The following is a 21,533-nucleotide window of genomic DNA, read 5'->3' on the forward strand; positions in this document are numbered from 1 at the left end:
GGCACGCATGCCCAATGTGAGATTGCTGGCATCTGGGGCATACGTTGTCAGCCTGCTGCCTGGCTGGAGGGTTGCCCTGAGGCCGCTGACGTTTTGAAGGAGGATATTGTTTTCTTCTTCCTTCGGTCTTTACAGGAAGAAATGGTTGTTTGCCTAGGTCGCCGGAAGGTGTCTTCGGCTCACCACCCGTAGCGGGTGGCCTCCTGCTCTGAGTACTCTTGGTGCGCTCCCAGGATTCACTCAGGAGGGTGGCGGCAGCAACTGCCGCAGAGAAGGTCGAGGGCATGCTCATTAGGACCCGATACATGAGTCCCTCCTTCAGCCCCCGAACAAACTTTCCTGCTCGCTCGCGATCATCCGCGAACAGGTTGGGGTAGTAGGGTTCCAAACTCTGGAATTTGGCGATATAATCCGTCAAACTCGAATTGCCCTGGCAGAGCTCCAAGAACTCCACCTTCTTCTTCTCCCTCGCATGAGGCGGGTAGTTCTCCAAGAAAGCCTTTCTGAAAGCTTCCTAAGGAATGAGCGAAATTCCCGAAAACTGCACACCCCGGGCCATGTCCCACCAACTGTGGGCATTCCCCTTCAGCCTGAAGGTCCCGAATAGTGTCTTCTTGTCATCGGGCACTGACAAGACTTCGAACACTCGTTCCACCTCCTTCAACCAGTTATCGGTCATGTCTGGGTCGGGCTTGCCGTCGAATGTCGGGGGGTCAAGCTTCAGAAATTTCTCATACGTCAGTGCGATATGCGGAATCGGCTCAGGAATGGGCGTTGGTTCCCTTTGGGAACGAATCTGGTCTTGCATAGCCGCTGTCAGGGAACTTAGGGAATCCATTACGAATCCCCGTTGATCTGACCATTCGTCAGCAGACCGTTCGTTCGAGTTTCTTATCATCCTTGGAGTAAACAAAGAAATATCAATAATTAGAAACCTCAGGAAGCTCGAGATAAGCCAAAACATACGTACCATTCATGTTTAACATGAGTAGTTTATGAAAAACCAGCAATGCTGGTACATAAGCAGAACGTGTCAAGCAACTTAGCTTAGCCATGCAAAACATACCTACTAAGCAAGAGGAAAGGTATACTCACAGCGCGATGTGGATGCTAAATGGTCAAGAGTCATTGCTTCCCTTAGCTCTGATACCAAGTTATAACGCCCCAAAATTTCCAATTTGCAAACCTTTCAGAAGAACAGACAAGAGACTAAAAAGAGATCTCTTTATCTTAGAGATGGTTTATGAAATCAGCAGAAGACTATTCTTTTATTAATTTCAAAAAGGCAAGCTGACAACTTTGGGCGCGTTAGCTAAAAGGACCAAAACGCACAACCCATGCTACTTGCAAACACTTGAAAAAGCCACTTTCATTTAAGAAGTTCTCCAAATAGTACAAAATTCGGATATCCTAAGGAAAATCCGTAACAAAACACCTAAACATCAGGACGCGAGCTAAGAGCAGGAAGAAGAACGTCTTGGAGTCATCTTGTCATCGCGCCATGGCCTATGGTGTACCTAATCATCACATGCACCCATAGAATGGGTAAGTTTCACGAAAAACTAGTAGGTGCACAAGAAAGACTGCAGGAAACTAAATTATGTACGTTTAATTCAGCAGGTTACGCAGTTTTAAGCAAATATGCAGTCAAACAGGTAAGCAATGCACGAGGTAAAATAGTGCAAGCGCGTAAGTAGTGCAAGCGAATAAGTAGTGCAAGCGAGTCAGTAGTGCAAGCGAATCCGTAGTGCAAGCGAATCCGTAGTGCAAGCGGGTCAGTAGTGCAAAAGAATCAGTAGTGCAAGCGAGTCAGTAGTGCAAGCGAATCAGTAGTGCAAGCGAATCCGTAGTGCAAGCGAGTCTCACGACCCAACGACCTGTGTGAACAGACCTTATGTTTTGATAATTACTAGCATACGGGTACGCGCAGGCAAAACATAGAAACAACTGAGACTAGTTCGGGCATCTGTTATTCTATGTATTTTCAATAACCCGAATAGCTAGTTGAGTTTGCTCCAAAGGGACGGCTTTAGCCAAGAGAGGATTCCCCAAAGGAGGCAGTGACACGGATGCATCCAACTTCTGCAGAAGTGTTGAGCTAACTATTGTAGCCCATTTTCCCTAACTCCAATGACTTGGGAGACCGGATTGTTGCCCGTAGGGTGGTTGTTAACAACCTGTCCATTGGAGTTTGTACTGCTCTCTCCTCTCCCTTGACAGACTCATAGAAGCGAATAGGTACGTTAGGGGTTGCTTAACTAACGACTCATTCTATGTTGTGGTCTTTAAACCACTCGAGCATCTTGCCTGTGAAGGCGAATGTGAGGTCATTTATGTGATTATAGCATTGTGCATTTAGCACTATTCGAGGTCGCACGACCATCTCATCCGATCATCGCAGTACTAGACGTGTCGTGCACGACTACAAGTACTCAATAGAAGCCTCAACAAGAGTGTTTCACCAAGATGTAAAGTTTATCAACTTTACTTTATCTTTTGAAACAGCAGTACCTTGTGCCAACATTATGCAAAAGCAAGAGCCTAGGCGTAGAGCGCGACGTAAGGTAAAGGCGGTAAGCAGAAGTGCAACGTTAAACCTCGATGCGATGCGTGACGACAAGTAACCTGATAGAAGGTAAAAGGGCAAGGATTTCGGAACCGCATCCTTGAGTGAAGTGCATACCCGTATAAATATATATATATTTGTATATATATTCATTTAATAATCGTTTTTAGTTTAATTGAACTTAATTCAATTATCCAAGTCTTCTATGCAATCTTCTCCTACCTTGGAGAGTTACGAGCTCGCTGGCATCTGCGGATGTACACGATTGACGGCTCGAGTCGCAGAGCGCGAGTGGGATCCGTCTTAGCTGCAATTATGCGATATTAACATGCAACCCAAACAAAAGCAAAAGCAAGGAGAAGACTCGACTTCTCCGATAGATAGGGATGGGCCAATCGTCCCAAAAAAGGATGGGGCAAGGCCAAATGACCCTTGCTGCTAAAGAACAGATGCAGGGGCCAATCGTTCCAGCTCGGGTTTTTCTTCTATTATTTTTAGTCGAAGTTCTGAGTTTCGACCAGGACTTCCTTTTGAATCCAATCCTCGCATTGGAAATCCTTCATTTCTTCAGAAATCCGAGTTCCAGCTCGGGTTTTTCTTCTATTATTTTAAGTCGAAGTTCTGAGTTCCGACGAAGACTTCCTTTTGAATTCAATCCTCGCATTGGAAATCTTTCATCTCTTTGGAAATCCGAGTTCCAGCTCTGGTTTTTATTTTATTATTTCCAGTCGAAGTTCTGAGTTCCGGCCAGGACTTTCTTTTGAATCCAATCCTCGCATTGGAAATCCTTCATTCTTTTGGAAATCCGAGTTTCAGCTTGAGTTTTTCTTCTATTATTTTCAGTCGAAGTTCTGAGTTTCGACCAGAACTTCCTTTTGAATCCAATCCTCGCATTGGAAATCCTTCATCTTTTTGGAAATCCAAGTTCCAGCTCGGGTTTTTCTTCTATTATTTCCAGTCGAAGTTCTGAGTTTCGACGAGGACTGCCTTTTGAATCCAATCCTCGCATTGGAAATCCTTCATTTCTTTGGAAATCCGAGTTCCAGCTCGGGTTTTTCTTCTATTATTTTCAGTCGAAGTTCTGAGTTCCGACCAGTACTTCCTTTTGAATCCAATCCCCGCATTGGAAATCCTTCATTCCTTTAGAAATCCGAGTTCCAGCTCGGATTTTTCTTCTATTATTTTCAGTCGAAGTTCTGAGTTCCGACAAGGACTTCCTTTTGAATCCAATCCTCGCATTGGAAATCCTTCATTTCTTTGGAAATCCGAGTTCCAGCTCGGGTTTTTCTTCTATTATTTTCAGTCGAAGTTCTGAGTTCCGACCACGACTTCCTTTTGAATCCAATCCTCGCATTGTGAATCCTTCATTTCTTCGAAAATCCGAGTTCCAGCTCGGGTTTTTCTTCTGTCCTTCCTAGCTCTTTCTGAGAATGAGGACTCAGAAAAAGAATCTGAAATTGCGCTACTCACCATAAAATTTCAGCGCTTCATGAGAAAGAACCGGCTCCCAAATAAGCACAAGGAAAGAAAAGACTCTAAAGAAGATTCCATGTGCTATCAGTGTAATAAGCCAGGTCACATGAGACGTGACTGTCCTCTTCTAAAAAGAAAATCCAAAACCGAGGAACCAAAGGAAAGGTTCTTCAAGAAAAAGGCTCTGCATGCTTAATGGGATGATTCAGAACCATCCACAAGTGAACAGTCAAGTGATGATGAAGCTGAAACTGCCAACATGTGCTTCATGGCAGAAAGCTCTGTAAGTGAATCTCTCAATTTTTCTTTCGAAGAACTTCAAAATGCTTTTCAAGAACTTTTTGAAGAATCAAGAAAAACGATTCTCAAAAATAAAAATTTGAAATCTGAAAATTTAGAGCTTTCTCAAAAAAATGAAAAACTCAATATTGAAAATTCTGAGTTAAAAAAGAAAAATTGTATGATTACCTCTGAAATCTCTTCTACTAGCTCCAAGACTATAAATCTTCAAGTAGAAATTTCAGAATTAAAAAGTAAAACTGAAAACCTTATGAAAATGGTTTTCAAGTTTACTAAAGGAAAAGAGAACCTGGATAAACTCCTATCCTTTCAAAAATTCTCTTTTTACAAAAATGATATTGGTTATTCTCACATGAATAAACCTTTTTGTATAAATAAAAAGACTGTTTTCATCAAAGGTTTTGTTGAACCTAAGCAGGAGCATTACAACTTTCATACTTTGTACTCCTCTAAAGTTATAGACAAACCCAAATCAAAATGGATATGGGTTCCTAGGTCTAACAAAAAGGGACCCAATTGGGTACCACAAAGAATTTTTACTTAATATTTTGCAGGCTCCAAAAAGGAAGAACAGATGGATACTAGACAGTGGATGTTTAAAATATATGACAGGACATCCAGACCTTTTTGCTGTTCTTCATCATAAGGAAGGAGGAACTGTCACCTTTGGAGATAACAACAAAGGTCTAATAATTGGTATTGGTAATATTGATAATATTTGGATGTTTCATGGAGAAGAATTTAGAAACGATTTTGATGCACGAATAAATGTGGTGCACAATAATCCATATACGGATTTGATATTTGATGCCGCATGAATATAACTGGGTTCTGCTATGAGTTCTAGTGATGTAAGAACTGTCGTAGATGAAGAATCACCAAACGATGCAGCTAGTAGATTTTATGATTTACTTAAAGATGCTGATGAGCCACTTTGGAACGGTTGCGAGGGTCACACTATCTTGTCTGCAGTTCTTCAACTAATGAATTTGAAGTCCGAGTATAATTTGAGTCAATCATGTTTTGACCGTTTGTGCATGATTGTGAAGAGTATGTTGCCCAAAGATGAGAAAACAATGAAGAAGAAGAAGAAGAATTTTTTGAAAAGAAAAAGAAAAGCAGGGGACCATCGGCCCCTGCTGAAAAAGTACAAAGGCAGGGGCCGATGGCCCCTGCTGGAACAACAAAAAGGTTTGAAACAGCATTAGGGAGTATTAGTGATTGGGAATCAATGTTAGCACCAAACAAAGCATTCTGGTAGTCACGGGTGCAATTTTCTGGTTCCACTCCAGTTTCTTTACCATTTGAATCTGCAAAGAGAGGCTTTTGGCATAAGGCAGACAAAAAGGACAATTGTGGTTGTTGACTACTTGCAGGATGAAATGGCTCATTATCGTTTAGCAATTGTCGTTGCTACTGTTCACTGAATGGTTGAAACAATTGCTAATGCAAAAGGGGACTCTCAGCCTGGTTATCGAACATTGTATGTGCCTCTTGTTGGAGCATCGTGCAATCGGCATCCCTGTGCAAGCTCGCTTCGATGAACTCTAGTGGCACAACTGACAGTTGGAGGTTCGTTGGGCATGGGTCGACTGCCACCGCACTCGAAAGGCCAACAACATCGACGCCCAATCCACCACTCGCTTTCAACGTGGACGTTGGGTGCATCTCCACCGACGAGTCGAGGACAGCAAGCCGATCTTCGAATCCATCCACACGCTTTGACAGACCGGCTACCTCCTTTTTTAGGCATAGCATATCTTCCTGCATCTCTGTCAACTTGTTGAATAGCCGCTTCATGATCTCCTCTCGCGCCTTTTCGTTCATAGGACCGTTCCTCACTTCTTGCGTCATGTCGTTGACGAAGGACGAGGGGTTGGGCTCTGATACCATTTTGATGCAGTGCGGAGGCGATTTTCTCACGATAACGGGTGCCCTCGTTGTCGCTCCTCGATGTAGCCACAGGAGACAGACCACAACGTAACAGGCCTGGCGCTGTTATAGTTCTCCCACGCACGATCAGGCGTGCGGCAGTAAATAACACAAACGAACTCCACTTGATGCAGCGAACAGGGGAAATCGCAATGGTCATGTGAAGAGGGGCTGACGCTGATGGCTTCGTGCGATGCACAGTCATGCAGCGTGAATAACGTAGAAACACGTGAAACAATGACAAAAAAAATAAGAAACTGGAAACAAGGAACCCAGCACTACGTATCTGAAGGAAGAATCCACTAATAATGCCCACATAATGGGTTTGCCAACAGGGAGTAATGAATAAAAACAACAAAAGATCACTAGGTCTGAGTAACGTGTTATTAAAAGACTGACATTGCTGACAGGAAAAGAGAAACTGCTACAACAAAACAAAGAGTAAAATGTAAAACAAAGAACATTAAAGTAAAAGCTGCTATAGAAAACTGTGTAAACTGAACATGACAGAGGAATAATAAAAAAAATGCTGAAAAGGAAAAAAAAAAGAACTGTTGTTGAAAGAAAAGGGACGGTTGCTGCTGCAATTCTCAAAGTATATCTTTCACGCAACCCTAGAATAGGGTATTTCAAAGGTTGTTAATGGATCTGGATCTCAGGTTCAATCCTTGGACCCGAGACAAACCCGATGCTGCTGACATGCTGAAACGATGTCGAGTTGGAACATTGTTGACGTACGTGTGCATGCTTCAGACCTTCGTTCTGATGAGTCTCTACCGTCCCATTGGTGTTGGCCTGGGTCATTCTGTAGAGACCGAACCCGGTTCTGCTCTGCTTCAAGAATTCAATTTAAAAGAGAAAATGATCTTTGAATCTTTCTCGGACATGACGAAGAAGAGGGAAATAAGAGAGATGGAAATGGGAATGGTTGAGAATGAACACGACCACGTCGAGCACTACGAACACTTTGAGTAGCACGATCACCAATGCCCAAGAGTGAGAACAACGAGTTACTTTGATACCATGTAATCAAACAAGGTGTGCACAAACACAAAAGCCACTAATGGGATACATATAATATGTCACAAAGGGCTAAACACACAAAACTTACAAAGAGCAAGAGCACACATAAAAAAAATAATCTTTATAAAATGCTTAAGAAAAATCATTAACAAGGGAGAAGGATAACCCCCTATATTTATACACAACATAAGTCATGAGGAATGGCTTTGGGAGCTCCCCAATAGAGACATTGGGATGGTCCCCTCTATGGTCAAAAGATCATAGGAACCCCTAATCAAATAAATAATAGAGAAAATAAAAATAAAGAAAAGAATAAATCTATCCCTATTGGCCAGATCCTATTACAAAGAGAAATGACCAAAATACCCCTGATGGGTATTACCTATTACAATAAAGAAAAGTATAGTATATATATTTAAATGTATATATAATATATTACATACACAAGAACATGAATATATGTGTATATATATACATATATATATACATATATATATATATATTTAACAAAGGATAGATATTGTCGTGAATAAAATCCAAATCTCAGATGGTTAGGGTAGGTCCCATTGCCGAAACTTGAGCTTTGTTTCCTTCTTCACAATCACCCTTTCAATGTTTAATACCCTGATTCCAGTTGAGCCAGTGACATTACATGTGAAGTTATACTTTTTTCTTTTCCCTTTCCTCAAAGGATGTAAACTCTAGAAGTGAAACTGAAAAATTGAATAGTGCTGCTAACCACTACAAGGAAGGATTGATTTTGAAGGTTTCTAATAATATGATCCCTGTACAATTGAAGACTGTGTTTGTTTGCCTCAGGTTTGAGATCTGAAGGTCAGATTTGGTATGAATCCCAAGCCAGATCCCCAGTTTTGAGAATACATGATCTTAGGTCCGAGTACCTGAGATACTCAAAACCCTCAATTACATTGGGGTGGGGGTTCGGCTAAAGATCCCTATGCTGGAATTCCTAGGATTTGTCCTAGGATCTCAGATCCAAGACCATCTGAGATCCAAAAAAAAGTCAAAAAAATCCCTAATGATGCATTTGAATGCAGTGGATCTTTGACAAGATCCACAAACGTGTCGTCCAAGGCATGGGGCCCAAGCTTTGATCTAACCTCCCTCAAACCAGGGATCTCAGATTTGATGATCTAAGATCCTCAAAATAGCCTGAAATCCATGGTTCAATGTCTAATTGGGGAGGTGGTGTCAGACTAGAGATTCATGGATTTGAGATCCACATATCATAAATCATGAGGACCTCAAGATCCTCGGGTCTGAGATCCAATGGATTTAAATGCACCCTAAGTGAATTTTCATCAGTAATAGAGGGAACTTAGTGGACCTTATATGCAGGTTACCTTTCCATTCATGTGTCTACATATGAAAATTTCTCTTGGATTGGTTCTTGTCGACTTGGAGGGGACTCTCCCCACTAATATGGGTAAGCTTTTGTAATGCTTCAACTTCATATATCACCATCTGCCACTCAAAGGAGTGCATTTTGGCGCTTAAAACTAGGTTTTTCCCTATAAGTGCAGATTACTACAGGAGCAAACACCCAACTCACTAAGAAAACAAACTTAAACTATTAGCCGGGGAAAAAACAAAAAGAAGTGAAGAAGAAAAGCGGCTCACATCCCAGCTTCTCCTCCGCTTCTGCATGCGTCAGCAGATTTTCCGTTTCCAGCCAATGCAGAAATGCAAGCGATGAAACTACCGATTGCGCTTCACCTCTCCAATCTCCATGGTACCTGTTATTGTTACACACATTAAGTATATTTCATTCAAGCAAGAATCAAGTCGGAGTTCAAGTTCTCTACATTGAAATGGAGAAGCAACAAACAAAAAACAAGAACCAAGTCACCAACCTATAGTATTGCCCTGCCCGTTCGCTAATAATCTCCGAAAGCTGCTTAAAAAGCGATCGAATGGTTGATATCTGAACCTTTGCCTTCTCCAATACCTCTGAATCCCACATCACAAATTCCATCAACAGGCAAAATTCAAGAGACCGAACAACAATTTCATAACTGGAACTAAAATGAAGCACGAACGACAATGAAACCGAAATCTCGAAAGAAATAGAAAACGCTTGCCAGGTGAAATTAGGGCATGGTGAACGAGGAGGAGGTTCGATTGCATAACCCTAACCGCCGATTCGATCTCCGACACTACCGAACGGATTCGCTCGTGGACACTTCCGGAATCGTCGAGGAGAGCCCTGAACTCCTCGAATTGCTTCTCCATGGAGGCGCTGCCACCGTCATCCATTTGCGCTGGTGCAGAAGGCTTGGCTCCTGGTGGCTCCGGAGGGTTTTGCGGCGGAGACGCCAGACGGGATTCTCCGGCGAGGGAAGGAGGGAGGGATCGGAAGACCAGAGCAAGGAGAGCAGCGGGAGATCGCACAGAGCAGTGCCGTCCGAAGGAGCACTCTCAGTTTTTAAGGGGGGAAGCCGGTGCGAGTATACGTGGCGGTGAACCTCGGTGCTGCTCACCGGCGGGAATGAATGTTTGATTATTGTGGGAAAAAAAAGCTTGGAAAATGGTTTCCTCACCCGTAGTTAAGTTTGAAAAATAAGCCTAACTGCATTCACTGCCACCTCCAAATTTTAATGCTGTCTTCCCAAAATGCCACCTCAATTTTCTCAACTTTTTTGTTCGCATAATGTCGAACCTTTCTTAATTTCATCAGCATTTCTGAACTTTTTGTCACAGACGTCGTCAACGTTCTCGAAAATGTTACGATTTTTTTGAAAACTTTATAGAATGCCTTAAAAAATATGATGCCTTCACGGTACCTCCTGTTTTAAAAATGCCTCAAATTTATCAGTTTTTTCTATTACTTATATATTTATTTATATTTAATATTTACCAATATTTAAAAAATCAGTTTTTTCAAATCATTGCGAGATTTTGACCTATTTTCCCAGCAAAATTCTATACAAATTGGATTTCCTCAAAATAGTTGAGATTAGGGCTTTCCCGAACAAAATTCTGTACACCCTTAATTGGTAACATTCTTTTTCGATGCTCCCGTTTGTTGAATTGATGGAAGTTGCTATCAACCTCGGGCTTGGCTTGTTTGGAAGGAGCTGCACGTCACCATGCATTGGGACGTTGCACGTTCAAAACCCAATGGTATGTTGTGTAACTGGCGGGATCTGCGTTACCCCAGCTTGCCTTTCAAAAATATTGATGGAAGTTGTTGCAGTGAACTTTTTTGTTTTTTTTATGTATGATGAGGAACCCTTGCCAAAAGAATGTTACCCTGAGTAGGGTCGACAACCACCCTGCTTTACGTGTCCCAAACATGTAAAAGCTGTAGATACACCCATGCTGCAGTGGGGTTTGACGTTGTTGCAATGTCAACTCTTGGTTCAAGCAATTTGTACTTGGGATGAAAAAAAATAAATTCATTTATAAAATCAACAAGATATTTAAAATTCATGTCACATAAAATAGAATTGATTTGAATGATAAAAAAATTGCCAACCAATTGATTAAACTAGAATAAAAATTAAAAAAAAATTGTTCGTCAATAGTTGGTAAAACTAACTAGTGATTACAAATGCTAATTAAATCTAACTCCAGTAGAGAGAGCATGAATCAACCTAACCTCAGCAAGTTAGGTCACTCGCAAGGACCCTTAAAAGATCATAGTTTCAGTTTTTTTTACTTGATTTGAACCAGCAGTTTCTTTATGGTTGCTTATTTACCAAAAAAACATTCTTTGAATTAAATTGATGCAATAAAAAAACTTTTGAATGTAAAGTATTGAAGTTTTAGTGTCATATTAGGTGTTGAACATATATACATATAGATAATTGTGTACAATATGTACAATCTGGTATGAAAATCATAGGTGCCAGTTGCATCCACTCAATTTGAGTTCATAGTGTAACAGCCTAATATTTTAAAACACGAGGTATCATCCGAATTTAGTACTAAAAAGTCAACTCTAAAGCCAAATTCGAGAAAAGACGTTTAACTGATAAAATATTTTATTTTGAAAACACAAATAATTTAAAATTTACAACGAAAACATAATTTTGAAAATAGTTAAACATTTTGGGCGAGTTACAAGTATTTAAAACAACATTAACAAACCACAAACTAATTTAAATCATTCATTTCATAATTAAGTAACTCCTATCAATGGATCATGTTAATATTCAATTAAATAAACAATTATTATAGTAAAATATAATCTATAAAATCTAAATAAAATAAACAAATGGTTCACATAGCACCCCTACAACATCTTGGAATCGCTCCTCAACTTACTCATTATTTATGCATTATAAAAGTAGGGTGTCTCACTCCCAACTGAGTTTGAGTAGGACACACACTAATGTTGCATGCATACAAGATACTAAGCATATATAAGCATGTATTCATAACAACACACAATACATTATAGTAGATATTCAACTAAATCTCAACAATATTTAATTTCAGAAAGCATATTATCATAACATATCATCATTAAACATCATATCAATATAGACATGCTTTCAACGAAATAATAAATAAACAAAATTGCATAATATAAAGTGATTATAATCAAGTAATTAATTATTTTTCTTGCTTAATCCTGTAAGCATGACCATGCAAAATTCTTCATTCATTCAAGCACTTATTATGTTATGTGTTTTATTATAACCTGAATAAACAAATGAACGGATTTAAAAAGAGAATGGTTAGCAACCGAGAGAAAATCTCATAGTGGCAGTAATAATAAGATTGATTCCACAAAGAAAGGCTCTAAAGATCAATCTAACTACCACCTAAGGCAAACTGGTAATTTGGCTCTCCTAACTTGTATGACTAGTGACCAAGTGAGGCTTTTTGCCCATTAAACAACAATAATGTCACAAGAGTTTATACCATTTACACTCTCTAAGGTAGACTTGGGATGCTAAATCACGCAATTCTAGTATCCTTTTCACGTACTAGAAATTATTCAGTATGGGGTTATCTTTATTAAGGTTATAGGTCGATGATGTATTATCACAAATTGGTGCACACTAAACACCTCATAGGTTCTCACAAGCCCTTCGCTCACATCTAAATGATCTCATGTGTTTGCATGTCATGCATACGCCTTACAACACAAAAATATAATTTGACCCCATCCCCTCCATAGTGCACAAACAAGATACATCCACATGAGCATATGCAACACATCAATTTGAGCTTTCAAGAGTCGATCAGTTTCTTGAACCATGAACTCACGCAAAAGTAATCAATCATGCATCATATAATTCATGTATCATAGCATGTAAGGACAACAATTAATCATCATGATACATGCACATAAACCATATCATAACATAAGTTGCATATCATACTCATGTAATAAAGAGATCAAGTATTCATATAATTGTGCAAATATCATTCAACATATACATAGTCGTAATATAACATATCATAAACATCATTTAAAACACACACACACTGATCTTTAACTATTAGTGTGTCCATCTGGTTTAGTTTTGGAATTAGGACTTGTCCAACTGGTCCTTTTTGAGACCCGAACACATGTACAACAAGAGTTCCAATTTGAAACTACAAGGACTAAATTTTACCAATCAATATAAATTTTGTTTTAATCAGATTACATTGACGAAAAATATAATAATAGATGCATGAATGTCTTAACTAAACAAAGTCATAAATTTTGCCTCAATCAGAATCCGAAGCAATGAGAAATAAATACTTTACCAAAGTTGGTTTTCTGTTCACCGAACTGACCTGTTCGGTTCAGTCTCTCTAAAGAAGCATCAATTTAATAACTTTACAGAATGAGAAATTTTTTATAAAAATTACTGTAGATAGATAAATATGTCTGAAACAATCTTTCATAGAGATCAAGTCCAAACTCTATTCCAGTTGTGAATTAAAATTCACATACCGCAACCTATTTAGGTTTTTGGACTGGCTATGCTCTAGAAAATTTCAAGTTTCGGAGCCAAATTTAGTGATTTTTAACTCACAGACCATAATGAAACTGCAATCAAAATTTTATTGGAAGTTCATCATCAGGTAATATAACATACATAATATTTTCAGCCATAACTATGGTACAAATTAAGAGAAATAAAATCAACAAGACAGTGTAGTCAAATACAGATTTTTTGTCGAGAAAAAAAAATTTAATTTGGCTTTTGGAAACCGTATTTTTTCATCCAAACATCGAACAAAGCTAAAAATGCTCCCATAAATCTTAATCAATACAATCTACACAAATTGATTTATAGAAATATTTTAATCATGCATAAAATCTTGCATCTAACATGAATATGGTTCAGATCATACATAACAGGAAACATAACAACAATAAACCCTTAAACCCCATTTTTCTTAAAAAGAAATCTTGAATTCTTTTTCTCTGTTTTTTGAATTTTATTTTGATGTGGGGTTTATACATGGTCATATCAAATATACATCCATCATGGTTTATAAGTATTGAACACGATTTTTACGAAGAACGAACATGATTTATGTTTTTTTCAAAAAATATTTTTGGTAAAAATCTAATCAAAGACTCGTAGCCCTTCGAAATTATGAGATATCAGTCCAAACATGTGTTTAAGACTTATATCATCTAAAAAATTTAATTGGCATGCATATGCACCCTTGGTGCTATACATGCACACAAGTCAATGAAATCCTACCTGAAAAATGCGTAGAACACCTAAATCAGTAGGCATAAAATGACTTTAACTCCACCACCTTAGTATGAAATCTCTAATGTCTACCACTCCAACCAAATAAGGTTATTTCTATGGAGCATGAACAGGGAGTAAGAAGAAGAAGAAGATAGATAAAACTAAGAAATTATGAGAGGAAGAGAGATAGTTGCAGTGGAGATAGGAGAAGGGAGTGTAAGGGGGTCAATATTTGGACCCTCTCCACCCCCTCATACACATTAAGAGGGGTCTCTCTCTCTCTCCCTACCCAAAATCATGTGGATAGAGGGACAAAGAGTCCCTGTATATATAGTTTCCATAATTTTTTATTAATTAATATTTTTAAGTAAAAAGTGACTCCTACCCACTTGGGAGTCCCTATTGACTTTGTTATTTAATCAATTATGAGAGAGAGGTGGGGACGTCCCACCCTCTTCACTCATATCATTTGGTTAGAGCCCCATCTATATGGGCTCCAATTAGTTTAAGTGGGTCCCACATGGATGGTGTCCTATATGGTGATCCGATCAATTTGGGATTAGATCCAAATGGTACTAATTTAATCCAATTCAAATTCTCAATTAAGAGTTTAATTCCATAAATTAAATCTAAATCCATACTGGAAACAAATACTAGGATTTAGATCTATATTTATCAGATTTAAGATTTATAAATAAAAAATATTCAAGATTCAAATACAATTTAATTAAAAATTGCACACATATATTTAACATAAAAATACCTCTTTATTGATTTAATATTAGGTAAAATCACAAGTGTTACACATAGATGTGTCATCATGTCTTGTATGCTAGGAAACTCAACTTGGATCATATTTTTTCAACATAAAAATTTGATTTTTTTATTTATCAAATTTTGGCCTATTGTGAGTTGTTGATGTTTTGAATCCCTTGAAAAACATGCTTCCATGTTGCATACACACGATCCAAAACCTATTTTCTACTAAACAAACTATGCAAATCACATTTGTATTGTTAGATTGGAATTGCAAAGAGTTGAAAAACATGGTGTTTTCTGCTAGATTGCATGTACAAATGACTAGAGCAAATACTATATGAGATTGTGTTTGTTGCAGTCGTTTGTAAGTATAGATGCTTCTTTGTTTTCATTTATAACAATATGAGTTTTTATAACAGAAAATAGCCATACTGTATGGTTTATTTGACACGATTCCCTAAAAAACCTTATATATTTTTATATTTCTCACAGTGTCTAAAATCGCAAATATCCGACATCATTAGGACCCTTTTACCCTTCTCAATTGTGAATTGAGGCCTTATTGCGATAAAATCTAGAATCACATATTTTTTTTATGCAAAACTCACGAACTCATATAAATGTATTTGTGAATTTTCGATGAAACTAAAACCACCAAAATCTTAAATATCCTACTCTTTTGCATATACATAAATATTTTGCATAAATGTATTTGTGAAACACCTCTCTTAAATATCCCACCTTTTTGCATATGCTTCACGAAATCAAATGAATTTATGTGTGAAACTCTACTTAAAGGGAAACAATAAAATCACAATATCCTACTTATATATTTGCATTTTTTTTAAATATTTGTGGTGGTCTTGAATCATATATATGCATTTTTTTAGGGTTTCTTCTTTCCGTTTGTGTTTGCAAAGAACTTCTCTATAGAACCCTTGCAGTGATTCTTATGTAATTTGACGTGGTATCAATCATTCTTATGATCAACTTCCTTATCTATAAGTTCGAAAGGTGAGTTCCATACAATATATGCATGTGTATCCACATGCTTATTTCTGTTTAATATGACAACCTACATTTAGGAGGTGTGAACGGATCAAACTCGCGATTATTGAATATATATATTTTTTGTATTTGTGTATCCCCATGAGTATTTGTGTTTGGTTGTTGCTATGGATATTTTTTAAATGTTTTATTGTGTTGTCGTCAACTTCTCCAACAACCAAATTTACCGCTTAGGGTTTACTATGTTTACAGATTTTTTTTAGAAATATATATTGTTGTAGACGATTTATGATTGTTTGCTTGTTCTTTAGTTAATATTTGTTATTCTTGTGTTGGTGTAATGGAGCTAGGGTTCATTATGCACAAGCATTAAAAGGGCTAAAGTACATTATCGTGATTATCGTAGGCAGTCAATGATGGCGTCTGAAAGGGCTAAAGTACACTACTGCAGGTTTGATTATCCAATAGTCTCAAATAGTGGATGATATTGATGTTGTACATGCTCAACAAATCACTGTAAAAGATATCAAACCACGTGGGTAAAGAAGTGCCAGTAATCTTCATCGTAACAATTTGAATGACATGCACCCTTTCTAGGCATACAACAATGTTAGGTACAAGTTGCAATTTTAATGTAATTTATGGTTGAGATATAGGTATAATGATGAATGTGATATTTTGATGGTTAATCTTGAATGTTGAAAATGCAGGAATGATGCATGCATGAAAGTAAATGAATTTTGATTTATTTCGTGCAACCGAATAGTCAATTAGAGGTAACAAAGATCATGTTAACAATAAACAATCAGATGATATCGATGATGATGAGCATACCATCTTGACAAGAGAGTATGAAAACAATGATAACTTAAGACAAATAAGGGCGGGTGAAAACAATGCACCAATGGCATTTGAGAATGTGAACCCTTGGTTCTTGTCCATTGGGTTCTCATACAATGAAGAGCAATTAAAAATGATTGAAGTGGAGACATGTGTTTTGTATGGGCAATTGGTTAATGAAAGGCTTAATGATTCTGAACAATTCTAATGGCTAATAACAAACTCAAATGGTCGAGAAATTGCTTTTGGTAAAAGGTTTAATGATCTACATCACTGTCGAGAGTTTTTAAAAGATTATGCGATCAAGAATAACTATAATGCAAAATTTTTAAAGACTTGTAATAACAATCATTGTCGTATGTATGAGGAAGAATATGCATATGACAGATGATTATCCTTGGAAGATCCAGTACACAAAAGTACACAAGGCAAATTTCATTCAAGTGGGAAGGTATGATAGTGAGCATACATGTGGTGGATCATTGAGCAACCTTATAGTGGAGAAAGTGTCTTTCAAGTAGACTTCATGTGTTATTCACAAATACATGCACAATAACCTGGAGATAGCTCTAAGAAAAATCATAAATGACATCAGTCACGAGGAAAGTGTGAAGGTTACTTACAAACAAGCATGGTTTGAATGAAAACATACTAAGGCAACATTATATAGTTTATTCAAAGAGTCCTTCACAATGCTTTCCGCTTATCTAGATCATCTGATGAAGTGTCATAGCCCGACATATTTCAACCCAAAAATACCAGGATTTTTTTCTTTAAAAGTTAATATATTATTGATTTTTGTTTTCTTTTCTAATATGTAACAATGCAACAGTCTCATCAACAAACACATTACAACCATACCAAGTACTAGATTGCATGACCCTATCATGTCACGATTTACTATACATGCTCACATGCATGATTCAATTTTTTAACATGATTGCATGCATGGTTTAATCTCAATCATGCTTAACATAAAATGCAATTACCTGAACTATTATGCATTAATTGATAATTCAATATTTTTGTGTGTAACACCATCACATCATATTTACACACATCACAAGCATATTTAGAAAGATGAATTCACATTCACAAACACGATACATTCATTTTACGTATGTTTTAATGATATAATTTCATATGGAATGCATAATCAAATCGAAAATAACTCCATGCAAGCATGGATAGTCATGTCAAACATTGCAATACATTCAATCATTCATATCACAACAATATCAAACATATACCTGCAGCAAACACACTCCAATATTCCGCTAACTACAACCATGACTAGCATGGTCTCCGAACTACAAAAATAAGAGTACTTTTATCCTCATACATTCAAATCATGCTTAGCATGATCTTCAAACTCTAGCAAAATAGTCCTAGATATCCACAAGAAAGTAAGTGTGTGAGAGAAAAATGTTGCATCCAAGAAAGTAAATAACCTATGGTGCGCTTGCACTACTTACTTACCACGGGTATTTATCCGATTTGCATGTTTTTACATTTACATGCTTTTTATTTCTTTTTGCATGACATTTTAAGCCGTGCTTAACATTAAGCATCGCGCATTTTGCTCTGTTACGCACCTGCAATGATCATTTATAGGCAATACAATATAATTTTAACATTTAAATTCCTATCATAGAACATGAATCACATTCTAAAACTTTAGTTTAGAATGCCAACCTTTTCGACGCGATGAAAAGTAAAACGGAACTCGAGATCCTGAAAGTCCGGTGCAAGTGCTACAAGACACAATCTACTCGTCCCTCTCACAAGGAGGGAATGCTACAACTGAACACACATGACGACCAACTTATCTAAATACGATCTTGCATAAGAGCGATAAAAAGAAAAAATGAAATTCGGTAAACGGATTTGCAAAAACCTCAAAGCGACACACTAACAAGTCCAAAACAGATTGGACAGCCGTGTGGTGTACTTCCACAGGCTGCACACTGCCCAATGCATCATTGATAGCACGAAAAACAAGGAACCCAATTCCAACAAAAAGTCTATATATACCTATTGGAATCAAATCCAAAACACAAAAATGATAGAAAAAGAACAAAAAAAAAGAATTATAAGTTGAATGCAAAATATGATCATTGTGGATGACAATGAAATAGACCAAGAAACAAATTGATGATGACAACAATAATGGCAAATGGTGAAAGAGGGTGAAATCAAAAGCATTTAACCTAACCCCCAAAAAGCAATCAAACTCGGTGCATGGAGGCAAGAATGGCCTAAGAAAGCAACTTCATGATGGAAATTAGACAAAGATAAGTTTAAATTATCAATAATTAAAGGAGAAAAACTTTGGTTGTAAAGAAATCATGAAATGCCGAAAACATGATCTTAATAATTTCCAACAAAATTCAATCCCACAGAGATTGCTTAATCAAAGCAACAGTCACAGAAAAGAAAGACCAAAGAATCCAATTCTCGAAAATTCAAAACCAACCATCAAAGATAAAAGAAAGGATTTACAACAACCACTGCATTACGTTGTTAGTGAAATCCTTAACTAAATAAAAACTCAGAACTACCAAGCTAAAAAACAATCAAATGCGAGATGAAAACAAAATTTTAAAAAAAAAAAACTCAGGATGACCAAGGGAACCACCAACAAGACAGATGACCCTACTTTACAGAGTTCAACAATGTTGAACGACTAAAACATCCCTGCCAAAATCACCTTGGTGGAACACGGCCGTCTACCTCAATCGAACAATACTCCAATGAGAAAGAAGAAAGCAGGTTATAGAAGGGAAGTTGGGGAGAGGCTCACCAGAGAAAAAAATCCGACGAAGGGTGGGGCTCGGCTGGGTCAGCAGGTGACGGTAATCTGTCGTTGTCCTCTGGCGATAGATGCCTGAACAAAGGAGGAATGATGGTGGCGACGGGAGACCCAGGCGGCGGTGACGAGTCACAACACCGCTTCCGGTCAACGCTCGGACGAAAAGGGGAATGTGGTGACAGACCAAAGAGGAGAGAAGAAGAAAGAAGGGGAAGAATAAAAAGAATGTGAGGAAGGGATGGGGCCCGTCAAGAAAGGTCGGCGACGACCCGATTTCGTCTGTTCTTTGCTCGAGGAAAGGAAAAGAGGAGAAAAGGACTCCGGCGACTGCGTGCGAGGGGGAAAGAAAGGAAAAAGAGGAGGTGGCAGTGGTGGTCACGACTGCGGAGCGGCTCTAACCGATCAGCACACGGGGAAGAAAGGATGAGAGGAAAACTTGGGAGGCTGTGTGAATGGTGAAAAAGGAAATGAGAAGGGAGAAAAAAAAAGCTTGGTTAGGGTTTTATGGGGGTGAACCTCGGGTGAGCCATCGGGTATGAATCGGACCCGACTCGTGTCCAGTTTGTGCCCGATCCGAGGAACCCCAAAATATATATAATATAAAAAAATAACAATAATAATAACTAAAGAATTTCTATAAGAAAATAAGAAAAGTAAATAAAATAAAATAATACTAAAAAACAAACTATTCTGTTTTTAAAATAATACCTCATTCAATGAAAATATTTCCCAAGATTGATCTTATGACCAAAATACCATTTTTAAGAAAATATTTTGAGAACCATTAAAATATATCTTGTTAAGTTTGAAACACCTCAAAAACACTTAATTGGGTTTAATAACTTATTAAAATGATTAAATTGAATGTTTTAATAGGATTTTGTTTACGACAAAGATTGAAATGACCATTTTACCCTTCTTTGCCAGAAAGATAAAAATTAAGCATATAAAACACATCAAATTTACAATAAAAGATAAAAATACATTTTTAACTCGAATTAAAGTGATTTCTTTATTTATTTTCTCTTAAAAAATTTACAGGTTTTACATCCTACCCCCCTTAAAAGAAATTCCATCCTCGAAATTTTCACTCGAATACAAATAACTGAGGGTACTTCTCTCTCATTCCTGCTTCAGGTTCCCAAGTGCACTCCTCGATACCATGATGCTACCAAAGAACCTTGACAAAGGGGATGGTCCTAGTCCGTAGAACCTGTTCTTTCCTGTCAATAATGCAAATTGGCCTGTTGACAATAGATAGGTCTTCCTGAATATCCACATCCTCGTACTGAATGATGTGAGAAGGGTCGTGAACATACTTCCTGAGCATGGACACGTGAAAAACATCGTGAATCTATGAGTACTGCGGTGGTAACTCCACGCGATAGGCTGCCTTACCAACCCTTTCTAAAACCCTAAAATGACCAACATACCTTGGACTGAGTTTACCCTTCTTGCCAAAACAAAAAACGCTCTTTGTAGGAGAGATCTTGACGAACACAAGATCATCAACCTCGAAAGTAAGCTCTCTACGACGACGATTTGTGTAGCTCTTCTGACGACTCTGCGTTGTGCGCAAACGATCACGAATAATTCGTACCTGATTTGTATATTGCTAAACTGCCATAGGCAACTCCACACTATGGTTACCGACATCATCCCAGTAACAGGCGATCTACATGGCCTCCCATAGAGTGCCTCATAGGGTGCCATGTCAATGCTCGCATGATAACTATTGTTATATGCGACTCGGCGAGAATCACGTGACTATCCCAATTGCCTCTCCAATCTAAAGTGGATGCCCGAAGCATATCCTTGAGGGTCTGAATGGTCCTCTCAGACTGGCCATCAGTTTGATGGTGAAACGTCGTGCTAAACTTTAACCTCGTACCCAAAGCTTGTTGAAATTGACCCCAAAAATGTGAGGTAAAACAAGTATCGCGATCGGATATAATCGATATAGGCACGCCATGCAAACAAACTACCTCTTTAATGTATAGATCTGCAAGACTCTCAGGAGTCTGAGTCACACGAATAGGAAAGAAATGAGCTGACTTGGTCAATCTATCAACGATTACTCAAATGGCATCGTGCTGACGACGAGTCTTGGGTAGTCCTAAGACAAAATCCATCGTGATCTCTT

General features: G+C 37.9%; 2 protein-coding genes across 2 annotated transcripts in view; both read right to left on the minus strand.

Moving 5' to 3' along the window:
- The window catches only part of LOC149822367 (uncharacterized), a 115,478-nt gene extending 105,742 nt beyond the window's left edge, over positions 1–9,736 (minus strand). Inside the window, exons 1-3 of the mRNA XM_089981077.1 lie at positions 9,397–9,736; positions 9,169–9,265; positions 8,936–9,051 (exon numbers count right to left, since the gene is read on the minus strand). Of these exons, the coding sequence (XP_089837203.1) occupies positions 8,936–9,051; positions 9,169–9,265; positions 9,397–9,571 (388 nt within the window). The 5' untranslated portion in view covers positions 9,572–9,736. The remainder of the gene's footprint in view (positions 1–8,935; positions 9,052–9,168; positions 9,266–9,396) is intronic.
- Positions 9,737–20,558: 10,822 nt separating this feature from the next.
- On the minus strand, positions 20,559–21,103 carry LOC149822368 (uncharacterized). Its single transcript, XM_089980271.1, has 3 exons — positions 21,041–21,103; positions 20,824–20,954; positions 20,559–20,712 (listed from the first exon to the last, which is right to left on the minus strand). Exons 1-3 carry the CDS (start codon positions 21,101–21,103, stop codon positions 20,559–20,561), a joined length of 348 nt encoding a protein of 115 aa, XP_089836397.1.
- Positions 21,104–21,533: the final 430 nt, after the last annotated feature.

Source organism: Nuphar pumila, chromosome 11 (assembly GCF_984573655.1).
Source record: "Nuphar pumila chromosome 11, dmNupPumi1.hap1.1, whole genome shotgun sequence".
Classification (NCBI taxonomy): Eukaryota; Viridiplantae; Streptophyta; class Magnoliopsida; order Nymphaeales; family Nymphaeaceae; genus Nuphar; species Nuphar pumila.

Coding starts and splice junctions, on each gene's coding strand:
- LOC149822368 (XM_089980271.1), bottom strand. CDS start 21,103: ATGGCACCCTATGAGGCACTCTATGGGAGGCCATGTAGATCGCCTGTT. Junction 20,955..21,040: donor CTGTTACTGGGATGATGTCG/GTAACCATAGTG, acceptor CGCACAACGCAG/AGTCGTCAGAAGAGCTACAC. Junction 20,713..20,823: donor AAGGGTAAACTCAGTCCAAG/GTATGTTGGTCA, acceptor GTCCATGCTCAG/GAAGTATGTTCACGACCCTT.